The following is a 16,487-nucleotide window of genomic DNA, read 5'->3' as shown; positions in this document are numbered from 1 at the left end:
TTGCGTCAGGCTCTGCGTCTGTTACTCTTTTTTTGTGCCTGATTTTCCCTAGAAAAAGACAGGATTTTTTAATGAGACCCCAGCTGTTTTGAGAAGGTTTTTCAAGGAAAAATCAGCCTGACCCTGCTTGAAATTGCTGAAGTTTGGTGTTGTGGCAGCAGGAGTGATTGTCTGCTGAGTTTGCAGCTTGGCATTGTTTCTGTTGGCTCTGTGGTGTGCCCTGTGCCAGCTCCCTGGCTCCCAGGGGTGCAGGGATATTTGAGTGACACACCTTCAGTGTTACAGTGCCAGCAGGAAAGGGGCTGGCTTTGTTTCAGGGGAGAAGGACCTGAATTTCAGTGTGGGGAAGGAGACAGCAGCACAGACAGGCTCAAGGTCTCACTTGAGGCAGCTACAACTGCCCTGGTTCCTCTGTTCCTCATTCAGGGCACAGCAGCAGAGGCTGCTGAGCACAGCCCAGGCTCCAAGAGGCTCTTGGTGCCTCCTGTTTGAGGACACCTGGTGTTGTTCCTGGCAAGCTGCTTCTGCTTTTCCTGTTTTGAACTCTGGGGCTGTTTCTGTTGCTGACAATCCTCCCTTTCCCTTCCAGAGGCAGAGGGATATTGGGTATTGCCAAGGCTGTTTCCTTACGTTGTGACCTGACATGAGCTGATACCCTGAATGCCAGGAGCTGCTTGGTGTAACTGTTGTGTTACAGATTTCCTTTGCTGGAAGGGTTTTACCCAACTCTGTTGTGTTATAGATTTCCTTTGCTGGAAGGGTTTTACCCAGCTCTTTGTGTGTCTTCCTGATGGCTGCAGGTACGAAGATGCCTTGGTTCTGTTGCTGACAGAGGTGTTGAACCGGATCCAGTTCAGGTATAACCAGGCACAGCTGGAGGAGCTGGATGACGAGACCCTGGATGATGATGTAAGGAGCAGGGCTGGACAGGACAGGCCCACATGTGAGCCCTTGCACTGCTCACACCTGGAGGCTTTTCCAGAGCTTGCACTTGGGAGTATGGGCTAAACAGCTGCTTCTCCCCTTCCTTCTGTGTGGGGTTTGAACTGTAAAACTGCTTCAGATGCTTTTCAAAAAAAGTCACACTGAAGATGTAACCTTAAGGTTTAACTTGGTTCTTACTGGGGGAAAAATTTAGATCCTTATGTTCTGACTGTCAGAGGTGTTAGGTGTCCATGTCTGGACTGCTTTGGAGTTTAAAGCATTTAATTAGTTTGGAATTAATTTGCTGGTCACTTGGGAATTTAAATGCTAAAATATCTCTGAAGCAAAAGCTTGAAGCTGTATATTGTTGGTGCTTGTGTTTAAGCTTATTTCTCCTAAGCTGGTATTGATAAAACTCATCTTGAAGCTGATAAATGTCAAAGTGGAGTAGGTGGCCAAAATGGGTGGGGCCAGAGCCCTGGAATAGCAGGTCAGCTGTCACCAGAGGGTAGGTGAAGAAACAGAAAGAATTTCACCACAAATAGGATCAGACAGATTTTTAAATTCTGAGGTGTTGAGGGCTGGTCACATCCCAGCTTCTGAGCTTGATAGCAGCACCATTTCATAAGCAAAATAAATTACTTTCTTGATTAATTTGACACTTGTGTCATCTGGAAAATTAGCTGTCATACCCCTGTAAAGACCATGTTGGTGTTTGGATGCCTTTTCACGGTGATAATAATGTCACAAATAAGGATATAAATTATCTGGGGCAGTCCTGATGAAGTTGTCCTTATGCTTCCAAAGGGTGGCAAATTATGATACTTGGAAGGCTTTAAGCTTTTGGTGTAAAACTTGAAAAGGATTTTAGTTCATGATTTAAGGGCAAAATTAAGTCAGGACATGGTGCTATTGATTCTGTTAGTTATGTTGCTGTGTGTGTTTCTTGTTCCATTTTTACCTTCTCATATTAATGGCAGGTTTGGGCTATGATGGTAACAGGCAGCTTCTTTCTCAGTCACCTGTGTAGCTGGAGTCTTTTAGTGTTAAAATAATTGTTTAATTAATCTATCAAGTTATTGCCACTCTTTCCCCTCCCTCCTCCTGTTCTGTCCCCCTGGTTTTATCAATTCTGTATGAAAAAAAACTTCAAGTGGAGTGTGCAAGTTACATTTCTCCAAGGTGCTGCTTTGTTGGGGGGGGGGGGTTCTCCCTCCTGTCCCTCCCTTCCCAGTGTCCCAGAAGCTGTGTGTTCCCCTGGGAAGGGCTGTACTCACCCCAGTGTCCCCTGTGTTTGCAGCAGCAAACGGAGTGGCAGCGGTACTTGCGCCAGAGCTTGGAAGTGGTGGCCAAAGTCATGGAGCTCCTGCCAACTCACGCCTTCTCCACACTTGTAAGTCCTTCCCCAGCCCTAATGCCTCATGGAATGAGCACCATCTGCTGTAGATTTTTTTTAATAGAAGCCCCAGTGCCAAAAAACAGTAAGGAAATCTGGGGTTGGATGGAAAACTTGGCAAGGGGAGATTAGAAATTGAAGAGAAAAAATTGTTTCTTTGGCTTCATTGTGTTTCTTGGTGTGTTTTGAAGAGAGTGCTTCAGTGTCTTTGTCCAGCTTGGTGGACACTTCAGGAATTTCCACCTCTCAAAGTGTAGACATTTGGCAGGAACCCCTCTGTGCTGTTTATTTTGGCCTTTATCTCAGAGGCAGGGCTGTGAATTGGGCAGATAAGTGTCATTATTAGGGTTTTAAAGAGAGTAGAATCTTTATTTTAATTAGAGGCTAGATAAAAATGCTGGAGAGAGACCTTGGGCTATTGGGAAGCAGATCTGATCTGGATAAGTGCTTCTCTTCAGCTGCTGTCACTACCTTTGGGGGTGTAAAAATTGTCTGGGTTTGTACCATCATAACAATTTTGAGGAGGAGATCTTGAGGATGGAAGTGTGGCCCAGAATTCAGAACAGTCCAGGTGGGGTTTTGCTGGGTGAGGAGGCAGGGAAATAAGAGCAGTGGGATCTCAGCAAGTGCATTAATCCTGCTGGGAACACTGCACACCTCAACCTCTGAACTGTATTCCCAAGAAGCAGAGAAAACTGGGCTGCTGCACAAGCAGAAGATGCCTGACCTGAAGTGCCTTTGCTATTGCTATTTTTCCTGAAGCAGGGAAGCAGAAGCCTGTCACTAGAAGGAGGGAACAAAAGCAGAGGCTGCTGTGCAGCTTTGGTGTGAGTCAGCAGGAGGCACCAAGGAGTGGAGCGGGTGTTTGAGGGAGCAGATGGATCAGATGGAGCAGAGCATGTGGCTTCCTTGGAGTAACACATTCCCAGGAGGAAGGCTCTGTGGTTTTTTACACTCCCCTCAGGCAGTTATGCAAAGACACTCCACTGTTAATTAGGCACAGCATGGTGGAGGCCGGGTAGGGAGTGTTTTCCTGAGCCCTGCGTTATTCCTTCTTGTGGACTGGGGAATGTGGGAGGCTCTCAAGCAGTTCCCAGTGCTTTTCCCAGTGGCTGCAGGGCTGGTAAGTGCAGTGGTTAGCTTAGGAGTTTTAGCAGTGACAAATAATTAAAGCAGTGGACAGCAGCTGCCCTTGTTCCATCCCATGCTGGGCAAGGAAAGGCTGCAGCTCCTTCTGCTGATGAGTGAGAGAACTTCCATAAAACAACCACCAATTGCAACCATTTTCCCCAAAAGAAATTAAACAGAGCTGTGCCAGGCTGAAAGGGTTGAGAAATATTTCTCAGCTGAAGTATGAGCAGATCCTGGCATGTTTGCTGTCACTGCTGAGTGATGGAGATGGGCTGACACTGTGCTCCCACACTGGGGTGTATGAGGACTGTGGTGTTTATTCCTCTGGCTGTTTTCCCCATGGAATTTCAGCTGCTGCAGCCTACAGCTTGCTGGCAGAGTGCTGCACTGCTTCCCTTCTGTACTCTGCCTCTGGTAGAGGCACTGAACTAAACTTTCTGGTTGCATAATATTTTGGGAGATTTTGAAGTATCACCTTTGGAGAAGGTGATTATTCCAGGTGAGAGGGGTGAGCACAGACCTGCACTTCAGACTCTGCCACTCCTCTGCTCCTTGGCCTGGGCTGTACCTCCAGCTGTGTATTCCTGGTGCTGACATGCTGTGCCCTCACTTCCACTGTCAGACCATTGTCTTGTCCGGCTGATTGCTGGGGTTAGAGGCAAAGGAGAGCTGCCACAGGGAAGTGATCTTTGTTTTCCTGACAGCTGTCAGGACCTGCTATGTTGTGGGATGCAGCCCAGAGCCCATCCTGCCCTTCCTCCAAATGTCTGTCTGAAGGCACTGGGGAGAAATGAGAGAGCTCTGCTCTGGCAGAGCAATCAGTAGTTGTTACTGACTGCCAAGCCCCAGGATCACAATCAGTTCTTCTCTTTTCCAGTTTCCCGTTCTGCAGGATAACCTGGAAGTGTATCTGGGGCTCCAGCAGTTTGTGGTCACTTCAGGAACAGGTAATAACCCTCTCACACTGTATTCTCCCTCTTTCACCACTGCAGAATCACTCTAGACCTGCTTTGGTGTTGCTTTTTCTATATTCAGTTGATCAGAACCTGTGTGGTGTCTCAGCAGTTAAACTGCAGCAGCAGACAGAAATCTCATATGATTTATTCTTATTGGCTTGGTTCTTGCCTTGTTCTGGTATTTGAAATGAAGATAGCAGAGGTGTTAAGAGCAGATATGCAGCACCAAATACAGCTCCTTCCTGAGAAACAAAGGAAGCAGTAGTAGGGAGATGTGCCTGAGGGGAGGTTGTGGTTATACTGAAATTCCCTGGTGTGACCAGGAAAGGAATCTGTCACATCTCCAGTAGTGCTGGAGATGGCAGAATGGTGACTGTTGTATAGCCACTTCTAGAAAAAAATATTCCCAGATTTAGGATCATTTCAGCCCTAGGATAAGGAATGTGTGAAGGATTAGTGCAGTGGCAGCAGCCTGTGTTAGGAGCTGTCCTGGGGGCTGGATCAGCAGCAGCAGCTCATATGGAGCTCTGGATTGAGCCCTGGGTGGTGACACAGAATCCCAGAATGGGTTGGGTTGGAAGGGACCAGAGTGAGCCTCTGATCCAACCTCCCTGCTCATCCCAGAGCAACATGGCACAGGATGGTGTGTTTGTATTGATGGAACAAAATGGAGAGGTTATTGCTGAGAGCTTGGTCTGAGATAAAATACAGTCAGTGGAAAAAAAAAATCTGATTCTCTTCAAAAGGTGGTGTTACAGAACATATTTGCTTCTTTAGTAGAAGCTCTGGAATGTTTGAGCCCAGGTGTCCACACCTGAGCAGCAGGAGGATTGTGTGGGGCTGGAAAATCTCATTAGCTGATTGTTTCTTGTACCTGAGATACATGGAAGTGCACAACACACCTCTCATCAGAAGTGAAGTCACAAATTCTCTGTCCCAAATCTGCTGCTGGATCACTGGAACTGTAGCCAGCAGAGGGAGTGTGGAAAACCACCTTCTCCAGAGCTGGGAATGCTCCTGATGGCAGCAGAGCACAGAAGGGCTTCTGGCTGTGTAGGAATTACACCATCCAGAAGGAAATAAAGGTGTGAGAGGCTGAAACAGTTGTTGACATCTGTATCAGCCCTTGAAGTGTTGTCAGAAGAGCTGAGCTTTCTTTCCAAGCCTGAGTCCTGCAGTGCCTTGGCCAGTGCTGCCATCTGACCTGATTTCAGAATTCTTGTTGTGTAATTAGAATAAACTTTGCATTTCCTGTTACTTTGTCACAGGTTTCCCGTCCCCAAGAGCTGCACTGATTAATCTCAGAGCCGTGGGGTTTTTCCCTTGCGCGAGCAGGAATTCGCAGCTCTGGGGGCAGCGATTACAGAAACGCTGATGTGTGGCTGTGTTGCTGTGGTGTCACTGCAGGTCACAGGCTGAACATCACAGCAGAGAATGACTGCAGGAGGCTGCACTGCTCCCTGAGGGACCTGAGCTCGCTGCTGCAGGCCGTGGGCCGCCTGGCAGAGTACTTCACCGGGGACGTGTTTGCTGCCAGGTTCAACGACGCCCTCACTGTGGTGGAGAGGTGGGTCCTGCACTGACACAGTTCTGTCCAGATGGACTGGGCTGTCATCACCACCAGTCCTTTATTAGAAAGCTTTTCATGCCTTCTTTCAGTGGACTTCTTTCTGACAACTCTAACTCCTTCCCTCATTAATTGCTTCACACAGTACTGACTCCTCCTCTCCGCGTGACTGGCTAAACCCCAACCTGTCGCTTTCCCAACCACCTCACGCAACATCATCTTACCTTATCTGTCCCTTACCTCCTCACAGCCAGCAGACTCCATCCCAAACTGCAGCAGACTCTGGATGTCAGGCCCCAACTCAAACTGTAACTAATGGCCAGCTAACCCACTCTTTTATAACACCCAAATTCATGGGGCAGGCACAGATGTTTCCACTCCTGAGTAATCAGTAGAGGTGTAATTCATCAGGAGAGATTGCCTTGTGTGGTATCCTTTCAAGCTCTCTTCCCACAGGGTGCAGCTGTATTAGCAGCTCCACATATTAGTGGTTGTCTTCTTTTTACTTCTGCCTTCACTCAGAGTCAGGATTGAAGCACAGGAGACAAATTTTCATGTTTAGACTCAGTTGTTTATTAATTCTCATCTATAGTATAGAGAGTGCCACAGCAATTCTAGCTAACAAGCTAAAAGCAAGAAAATGTTGGTGTATCTCACTAGTTACAAGGCCTTTTAAAGGCTAACTATCCTATTAAAAGCTAACATCTCTATTATTTGTACTTTTGACCCAATGACCAAACACCTGTGACCCACACTGTACCTTATAACCAATTTAAAAAGTGCCACCTAAAACCAAGAAGAATAAGGAACAAAAAGGAGGAGACAACACCCCAGAGCCTCCATCTTGTCCCATACCTATTACTATATTCTAAAACCCCCAAATTCCAAACCTTTCACCATGTAATATTGCACACTTCTATTCAAACTACACATCAGTGGTTGCAACTCCATCACCCAATTTTGGAGCCTTCTCCAATGCCTCAAGTCAAAAGCAGTGTTCCCTTGGGGGTCAGTATCAGAGAGCACAGAAGGTTCAAAACTCCCAGGCTTCAGGGCTCCAACACAGCTGATGCCTTAAGTTTTACATTTCATATTTTCTAGATTCTGTACTGCATTGGTGTGTGACTCTGTTCTTCATGTAAAGTGTTAGCAAGTTCTCCTCACAGTTTAGACAGACAAAATCCTTTTCCAGCCCCAAAACCAAGGACACCACTGCAGGTTCAGGCCCAAAAAGTGCAAATAACAGAGAAGTGAGGAGAGAGTCTGGGAGGGTGGGAGCACATAGCCTGGAGCTGGAATTGGACAATTAACCCCAATGTGGAAATGGACCCAAACTTACAAAAGAGTGAAAACTTGTGACCAGGTCCATCTTGGGTGTATCCACAGCCAGGCACTTGTACTGCCCAAGGTGAATCCTTTGGAGGCCTTTTAATAAATCCGTATTTTATTCCTTTAATGCTGTCCAGCCTCTGTTCCAGGGAGCCTCTTCAGGCATCACAGCCACTGTCACCTCTGCAGACATGGTTACAAACACAGCTTCTCTCAGCCTCCCCTTGGCCTGAGGAGATTGAGGTGTAAGAATTTGATGGCCAAAACGTGGGTTATAAAGCCAACAGTGTGGGAGGTGTCCCTGCTCATGGCAGGGGGTGGAATGAGATGAACTGAGTCACTTGAAAACGTTGAGGGACTTGTGTTCCAGCATCTGCATTTGTGAGGCAATGAAATAACACATGGAGTTTGATTAGAGTTGTGTCTTTCAAAACTAAATCATCAAAACCTCCTTTGGTGGTTGGACTTTGTGATCTGGATGATTCCATGATTCTTCTCTCAAATGAAAAGACCTGTGAAAGCTGCAGGGGCAGACATTTTATTCTTCCTCTCCAACATACTTAATTAGCACATAGTTACAAATGGCAGAATTTCAGGCCTTTACCCAGGTTTTGTGTTTTCATTTCTGTGCAGGAACATCTGACTTGTTTCATTTTATCCCAGACAGTAGGCTCTGAATTATTGTAAGCTAAATGGTCAAAATCTCATTTGTGTATTAGCTAAATATTAACCCAGACTGGGGAAGAGCTGCACTGGACCAGGTGCTGGAGCAGATTTGTACAATCCCTTTGCACTGCCATGTGTGCTTGCCCCTGCAGGTTGGTGAAGGTGACGTTGTATGGATCCCAAATCAAACTGTACAACATCGAGACCGCTGTTCCCTCCGTGCTGAAACCTGACCTCATCGATGTGTGAGTGTGGGGTGCCCCAAACTGGGCACTCACAGGGTGGGGAAGGCTTGGATCTCCTGAAGCTGCTGCTCAGACCCCTCCCTGGCAGATATTTGGGAAACAGCCTCTCCAGCTGTTGGCAGCTCCCCAGGAATGCTCCTTTTTCAGGCTGATGAAAGTCAAGGCTGCTGCCAGCATTTTGGACCAGTCTTGCCTCTAATGGAAGTACCCAGGTTGTTTAAAGGAAAACATGTTTGTGGTGAAAAGGAAAAATGCCCCTTAACTCAGCTCTGAGAGCAAACTGGGATTGTGCCCTGTGCTGGTGGCTGTAAAAGCAGGGTAATTAATGAGGAAATAAATGTCACAACAGTGATATTTTAAAGAAATGGAATCACTGTGTAGTGTGTATTTATAGATCCAGTTGATGGATTTTTGCTACCAAAGTCAGATCTCAGGTAAAAGAGGTTTTTCCCTGTTGAGGGTTTCAAATTCTTGTCTTCCAAGACAAACATAAACCTTGCAGCTGTGCAAGCCATTTCTGGGACAAACAACTGCCTGCCATCCAGGCAGTGACACTGTGTGAAACCTTGGTGCTGCTGGTCACACATCACCTCTGGGACAGACTTTTGGGGACCCTCCCTTGCTGAGGCTGTGCTGCACAAACCTGTTCCCTGCCAGTTCTGTGAGCAGAATTTAAGGTTTGAGCACTTGTTCTGGTTTTTAATTGCACCTTCAGCAGCTCCATGAAGACCTCCTCTACATTTCACCATATCACTGTAAACTGATGGGATTTCTCCTATTAGTCACAAGTTAATGGCACTGAAATTTGTGCAGGTGATGTTGTTTTAATGGTTTTTTCCAGTTTGGGGATAATAATTGGCGAGGTGTTTTTCTGGTTTGGGGAAAATAACTGGGGAGGTGTTTTCCATGATCTGTCAGCAAGGGTTCACCCTTTTCCCTGTCCCTGAAGAAACCTATGATCCATTTCCTAATGCTTGCCTGAGAAAGCAACACTGTCACACATTTGGGGGACACCTATGTGGAACATCCTGGCTCGATCTTCACGTGATCAAAGTGTGACCATGAACTGTGGTTACAGCCAAGCACCAGTTGGCGTTAACTTGGCTTTATCAATGCACACTTTTGGCTTGTGCGGAGCAGTGAGCATTTTTTACAAACCACGCTGCCAGATTTGCCCAAAACACCACTCTTGTGTCCTGTTGTGTGCTCACTGCGTCCTCTGCTGTCCCCTGCTGTCCCCAGGCACGCCCAGTCCCTGGCAGCCCTGCAGGCCTACGCTCACTGGCTGGCCCAGTTCTACAGCGAGGTGCACCGACAGAACCCCGAGCAGTTCATCTCCCTGGTGTCCACGGCGCTGGAGGCCATCACCCCCCTCATCAGCTCCAAGGTACTGCCCCCCTGGGGCTGGGGGCTGCACTCTGCTCAGCTGGGAGCTGAGGCTGGGGGCTGCACTCTGCTCAGCTGGGCTGGGAGCTGGGGCTGGGGGCTGCACTCTGCTCAGCTGGGGTGGGATGGGAGCTGGGACTGTATCCCAGAGTCATGGGAGGTGTCCTAACACCACTTAGGACAAGCATAAGCAACTTAAAGGCTTTTAAACTCAGTCTAATGTTTTTATGGCTTGAAAGCAGGGAAGTGTCTCTCTCTGATGGTATTAAGTTCAGCTATGCTCTGGTTGGGAAATAAATCATAGAATTGTTTAGGAAAAGCTCTCCAAGGTCGAGTCCAACCATTCCTCCAGTAGTGCCAAGGCCACCACTGACCCATGTCCCCAAATGCCACATCCACACAACTCTTAAATCCCTGCAGGGATAGGGACTCCACCACTGCCTGACCACTCTTTCCCTGAAGAACTTTTCCCAAAATCCAGTAAACCTCCCCTGGCACAGCTTGAGGCCGTTTCCTCTCACTGTCCCTTTTCCCTGGGAGCAGAGCCCGACCCCCCTGGCTGCACCCCCCAGGTCCTGGCAGCTCAGTGAGCTGTCCCTGGCTGTGTGTGCTGCTGGGACTGGGCAACCTGACCTCCTCCTCTCTCTCTCAGGTGCAGGAGAAGCTGCTGCTCTCTGCATGCCACCTGCTGGTGTCCCTGGCCACCACGGTGCGCCCGGTGTTCCTGATCAGCATCCCAGCCGTGCAGAAAGTGTTCAACAGGATCACTGACACCTCTGCCCAGCGCCTCCCTGACAAGGTCAGTGGGCCCAGAGCTGTCCCACCTGGAAATCAGGTGTCCTTGGGAAGATGTGCCTCAGGTGGTGAGGGATAACCTCAACCATCAAGTGGAGGGGCAGCAATCATCTCTGTATTGTGGATATCCACAAGTCCCAGGATATTCTATGTAATTAATGATCTGTTTCAAGGAAAAAGCACAATTGCACCTCTTAGATCTGATTCTTGTCTCATTTGTTGATACCATCCCCAGTTCTGCATTATTTTTACAGGCATGTTGATTCTGACCTATACAACAAGATTTTTGTAAAACTCAACTGTTTATGTTGCAGAAACAATGTAAATAATATAAATACATTCCATTTATAGCACTGAAAAGCCGGTGCTGGGATATGGTTGTGTTGTGTGCTGGCAAGAGAGCAAAAAGTGCTGTACAAGTGCAGAAGCTCAGCATGTAAACCAGACAAGGAGTAATGAAAGTAAAATCATCTTTGTTTTTATAAACACCAGAGATTTACTGCTGCAGGGAAGGGCTGACAGAGCTGGGAGCTGCTTCCAGCCCTTAAATCCTGGAGCTTTGCTTCTCTCTCACTTTGCAGAGCTGGTAGTTTTCACTTGGGCTTGTGTTCTGCAGTAGAACAGTGAGCACTGCTGGTGTCTTGGACAGCCATAAAATGTCACTTCACTCCAGACTTGTGCTCTAGCAAAAAAATTCACTTGGAATTAATGTTTCCCAGAGAAGTTGTGGCTGCCCCATGCCTAGAAGTGTCTAAGGCCAGGCTGGACTTGGAGCAGCCTGGTCTGGTGGAAGGTGTCCCTGCCTATGGCAAGGGGTTGGAACTATGTGACCTTTAAGGTCCCTTCAACCCAAACCATTCCAAGATTCAATGGTTTTGCTGTCAGTCCAACCCTGGTGCCGTCTGGGCTCTTGTAGGTGCCTTTCTGCTCCCACATCTCAGAGTGGGTACCAGGAGCTCAGGTGTCGGGTGTTTTGGGAGCTGCAATCCATGCTCAGTGTCCAAGCAGCTCTGCAGAGCTCACCCAGACCCTCCCACACATCAGAGATGTGCAGAACACCTGAGCTTTAACCTCCCTTCCCACCCAACCCATTGTGTGGCTGTGACTCCTGTCCTTCCCAGGCCCAGGTGCTGGTGTGCAGGGCTCTGTCCAACGTGCTGCTGCTGCCCTGGCCCAACCTGCCCGAGAGCGAGCAGCAGTGGGCCGTGCGCTCCACCAACCATGCCAGCCTCGTGTCCGCCCTCACCAGGGACTACCGGCAGCTCAAGGCCACGGCCAGCCTGCCCCAGAGGAAGGTGCAGCTGGAGGACAGTAAGTACCAGTGTCCTACTCACTCCTGCTGCACTGGGGAGTGTCATTAAGCTGATTTACCACTAATTATTTCGGCTGAGAAACTGTTTCGTGTACGGGGAGAAAGGAGCGGGTTGTGTTTTCTTTCTGTTTTTAGAGGCTTTGCTGCCTCTCATCCCAGGTCACCTGGAAACTCTTCCATTAAAGTGCAGTCTTCCTAAAGGAGGTGGGATCAGGGGTGGGATAGTAAGGATTGCATTGGGAATACTGAACAGCCTCATGGTGTAGTATTAGAAATATTGGCTGGAAGCAGCATTAACGAAGATTGTGGTTGTAAAAAGTGAAGGGGAAGATAAGAATTTCTTCCAGACTTGGGAAGTACAGTAATTTCACGATTATAAACCACACCATTTTGACTAAAATTTTGGTCTGAACCCAAAGTGCGGCTTATAATCAGGTGCGGCTTATATATGGACAAAGAATGAAAAGTTGCTGTTTTAGTTTGGAGGACAGGTGTCTGCTGAGAAAGGCAGGAACATCTGTTTGAAATGGAGAATGTAAACCCCCTCCCTCCAAATTATTATAGTTTTGAAATCAAAGGGCTTTCAGGCAAAGATATGGGAATTAGGAATAACAGTTCTTTGCTAGGGAAATTAAAACAGAAATACAGTACTGCAAAGAAACAAACTCCAAACCCTGACAAAGTCAGAGTACAACCTGACACCCCGTCAGGCAGGGTGTTGGCAGCAGTCCCATTCCATGGTGGCTGCATCCTCCTGCAGTGACAGATGTGGCTCAGTTGGAGCAGTGCTCCTGTACAAGGTGCAGTTTCCCTCTGGAGGTCCAGTGGTGATGTGGAGAAATCCGGTTTTCCTCTGGAGTCCAGTGGAGAAAGGGGCTCCCTTAGTGTCCCAAAACCTCTGTTTTTATTTTGGTAAGAAATGTTGGGCTCTTCCCCCTGGCTGGAGCAACTCCCAATGGGATGCAGTAATTTTATCAGTCCCACAGTGGGACTCAATGGCCATTAGCAGAAAATGACTGGCTGGAGGAAGGATGGGTTGTGAAAAGATAAAGAACAATGCCCTGCCTGGTTTCAATGGATGGCCCATTAGCAGAATATCTCCCACGGAGATAAGGATCACTGCCCCCACCCTCAACAGATGGTGATAGAACAGATACCTTTTATCACACTCTGTATTGTAATGTGCAGCTTATAATCGTGAAATTACTGTACTGGAGAGGGTTTGTTTATATAGGAAGAATGCAGGGAAACTCCTTGCAGGGAAACTGCTGTATATGCTTTGGGCCTGGTGTTGGGTGATTTTTGGGTTTTTTTCATTGAGCATCACTTTGGAAATCATTCAGAAATCTGCAGCGTCATACATCAGTTGTTTTAATTTCTCTGTGTGAGCTTAATTCCTCTTCCTCTTACCTGTGAGCAGTTTTGACACGTGCAAGAAGCATCACTCCTCTTGTTTTGCAGCCAAAGTGATCATCCACCAGACACTGAGCGTTCTGGAAGATATTGTAGAAAGTGTCTCTGGAGAATCCACCAAGTCCCGGCAGATCTGTTATCAGTCGCTGCAAGAATCCGTGCAGGTCTCACTAGCCCTCTTCCCAGCTTTCATTCATCAGTCAGGTATAACCTCAGGCCAGGGGTCATGCTGTGAGTAGCTTTCTGAGCTCCTGGTAACACCCAGAGCAGCAGCACAGAGTTGTGGTGTGGGTGTGGAGTGTGTGGGTTTGCTGTGCCTGGGTGTGCTGGGAGAGCTGGGCTGAGCACAGCAGGGAAGGGACATCCCTGCCAGCCAAGGTCCAGGCAGGATTGTCACAGTTTCAAAGAGCAGCTGGTCCTGAGCACAAAAAACAAAAAAGTTTTAAAACACCCTCTCTGGCTGTATTTGCCATTTACATTCTCTGCAGAAGCTTAAAGACTAAGAGGAATAGTTGTCATTGGATTGGGTCAAATGCTGTGGGATTTGGGGATTTTTCTCCCTGAGATGGAAGCAGGACTGCCACTTAGTTTTGGGTCACATCAGGGTGCTTCCTCCTGTTCCACTCAGAGCTGGGTGGGATTTTCTCAGTGGTGGGGGTTGAGGGGAGACAAAAGCAATGAAATGCAGAGGATCCAAGGCAGCAGCAAAGGTGCTGTGACTCCAGGGAGCTGTTGTCTTCAGAGCAGCCTGGCAGCCCCATCAACTGCAATTTCTTGGCTATCAAAGGCTGTGTGATGAGGGAGGAGTTGAGCAGCTCCAGCTTGGTTATCCAGCCTTTCTTGGGATGGATGAAGGATCAGCTGGGTGCTGATCAGTTCACTGCATCACCACGTGCTCATTTCTGAAGATAGAAGGGTCTTCTCAGTTCCTGCCAAAAAAACAAGCTGCATTCTGTCTCCTCCACCCCGAGCTGTGTGGGTGTTTTGGATTTCCTGGTGTTTCCTGTTAACCCTGTATGAGCAGTGAGAACTGGAGAAGGGCCTGGAGCTGCCTCTGAGCTTTCTCCCAGCACTCTGAGCACACTGAGGCCTTGCTGGCAGGGTTGTGGCTGTTCTGAGGGGTTGGGTGCTGCCTGTCCTTGTCATCCCTGGCAGGTTTTGGAAGGGGATGAACAATCTTGAAGCCCTGTAGGAACCAACTGATGGTTTCAGTTTCTCAGACAACCCTGTTGGTAAATTCCCAAGAGTAAATGGGGTTCCCTGAACAGGAGGAACAAACTTCAGACTTAAACATAAAAGACTTATTGATGCACTTGGATGTTTCCTTAACATGGTCTTTTTAATTTTCTCATCCCTTAGATGTGACAGATGAGATGCTGAGCTTCTTCCTCACCCTGTTCCAAGGCCTGAGGGTGCAGATGGGAGTGCCTTTCACTGAGCAGATCATACAGACCTTCCTGAACATGTTCACCAGGTACTGCCCAGCACTGGTCATTCTTTCTTACCCCTCAGGATGATTTATTTCAGGAGCTCAGCCAGTTGGTCTCTATCCCTAAAGTGGGCTGTTTCCAGCCTTTGTGGCCAGACGTTTGTCACATCCCAGGGCTGAATCTGAGGAAAACACTTCCAAGTCTAGAGAGACCCAGTGCATGCTCATCAGTCATACCTGCCATTGTGCAGTTTCAACTCTCCCACAGACTTTCTGGCTGTGTAGGGTGTTGAACTGGACTCTCACATTCCCTCTTAGCTCCTGCCCACAGTCTGAGAGTGTCCCCTCACTCATCTTTTGTTGGTGGGGGTGGGGGGGGGGGGTCTGTCAACCCTCAGTCACAACCTCCCTCCCTTCTGTGGCTCCATGTACTTGGCCAGTATTAACTGAGCATTTCAGAGACATCACCTATTTTCCAGTAAACCAGGTGAGGATTTGGATGTCTGGGAATATTCCTGATGCCTGTTTGTGTCCTAGGGAGCAGCTGGCAGAGAGCATCCTCCACGAGGGCAGCACGGGCTGCCGGGTGGTGGAGAAGTTCCTGAAGATCCTGCAGGTGGTGGTGCAGGAGCCAGGCCAGGTGTTCAAACCCTTCCTGCCCAGTGTGATCTCGCTGTGCATGGAGCAGGTGTACCCCATCATTGCAGAGGTAGGGCAGCTCTCCCAGGGCAGGGAAGGGGAGGGGAAAGGAAGGCATTGCTGGGGAGGTGGCAGCAGTGAAGCTTTGACTTTCCAAGAGCTGCAAATATGGAGGGAAGACACTCTGTGGGGGAGTAGTGGGACTGGAAGCAGGGTATGTGGAGGATTTTGTCAAGGATTTAAAGAGAAGCTAAGATGAGGGAGGTGGTCAAAGCAGGACCAGTGGTCAGAGTCAGTGATGTGTTTTCAGCACAATCCTACAGCTGCTGGGTCTGGCGCTCCCTTTGGAGAAGTGCTTTGATGCTTGGCTGCACAGCAGTGGGTGGGACCCAGGGCTTGGGGTGGGATCCCAGCAGAGGATCCTGCTCTGAGCCTGCTCTGAGCTCTGTGCCCCTCTCCTGCAGCGCTCATCCCCTGATGTGAAAGCAGAGCTCTTCGAGCTGCTCTTCCGGGTCCTGCACCACAACTGGAGGTACTTCTTCAAATCCAGTGTGCTGGCCAGTGTCCAGAGGGGAGTGGCAGAGGAGCAGATGGAGAATGAAGCCCAGTTCAGTGCCATCATGCAGGTAACTCACCCCGTCCCACCACTGCCCAGAACCTGTCCTGCAGGGGAGCTCACTCTGCTTGGGGCAGTGCATTAAACATGGAACCACAGAATCATCCAGGCTGGAGAGGCCCTCTGAGATTGAGTCCAATCATTCCCCCAGCACTGCCAAGGCCACCACTAACCCATGTCCCCAGGTGCCACATCCACACAACTTTTAAATCCCTGCAGGGATGGTGACCCCACCACTGTTCTGCACAGCTGTGACAGTGCCTGACCACCCTTTCAGTGAAGTTTTCCCAATATCCAACCTAAACCTCCCCTGGCACAACTTGAGACCATTCCCTCTCCTACAGTCCCTGTTACCTGGGAGCAGAGCCCGACCCACCCTGGCTGTACCCTCCTGTCAGGGAGTTGTGCAGAACCAGAAGGTTCCCCCTGAGCTTCCTTCTCTCCAGGCTGAGCCCCTTTCCCAGCTCCCTCAGCCTCTCCTGGTGCTCCAGCTCCTTCCCCAGCTCTGTTCCCTTCCTTGGACACGCTCCAGCCTGTCTTTGTTTTTGAGGGTCCCACATGGACACATGTGGATGATGGGTTTAGGTGAGTCTTGAGTGAGGTTTTGCCTCCCAGAACAGCTGAAAATGAAAGCTGCTGAGGAGTGACCCAGCTGCTGAGCTCACAAGGCACAGAGCCATGCA

General features: G+C 48.7%; 1 protein-coding gene across 3 annotated transcripts in view; it reads left to right on the top strand.

The window, feature by feature from the left end:
* The window catches only part of XPO6 (exportin 6), a 57,432-nt gene that overhangs the window by 35,642 nt on the left and 5,303 nt on the right, over positions 1–16,487 (top strand). For 2 of the 3 annotated variants that reach the window (XM_033073970.1, XM_033073972.1), the window contains exons 10-21: positions 801–909; positions 2,225–2,317; positions 4,329–4,398; positions 5,815–5,974; positions 8,122–8,214; positions 9,457–9,601; positions 10,253–10,399; positions 11,517–11,706; positions 13,169–13,324; positions 14,480–14,594; positions 15,087–15,258; positions 15,653–15,814. In XM_033073970.1, the coding sequence (XP_032929861.1) occupies positions 801–909; positions 2,225–2,317; positions 4,329–4,398; positions 5,815–5,974; positions 8,122–8,214; positions 9,457–9,601; positions 10,253–10,399; positions 11,517–11,706; positions 13,169–13,324; positions 14,480–14,594; positions 15,087–15,258; positions 15,653–15,814 (1,612 nt within the window). The remainder of the gene's footprint in view (positions 1–800; positions 910–2,224; positions 2,318–4,328; positions 4,399–5,814; positions 5,975–8,121; positions 8,215–9,456; positions 9,602–10,252; positions 10,400–11,516; positions 11,707–13,168; positions 13,325–14,479; positions 14,595–15,086; positions 15,259–15,652; positions 15,815–16,487) is intronic. The other variant, XM_033073971.1, reaches the window with a different exon arrangement.

Source organism: Catharus ustulatus, chromosome 16 (genome assembly GCF_009819885.2).
Source record: "Catharus ustulatus isolate bCatUst1 chromosome 16, bCatUst1.pri.v2, whole genome shotgun sequence".
In the NCBI taxonomy this organism is placed as follows: domain Eukaryota; kingdom Metazoa; phylum Chordata; class Aves; order Passeriformes; family Turdidae; genus Catharus; species Catharus ustulatus.
The sequence above is the reverse complement of the archived record's forward strand: the minus strand, read 5'-3'. Positions and strand labels throughout refer to the sequence as shown.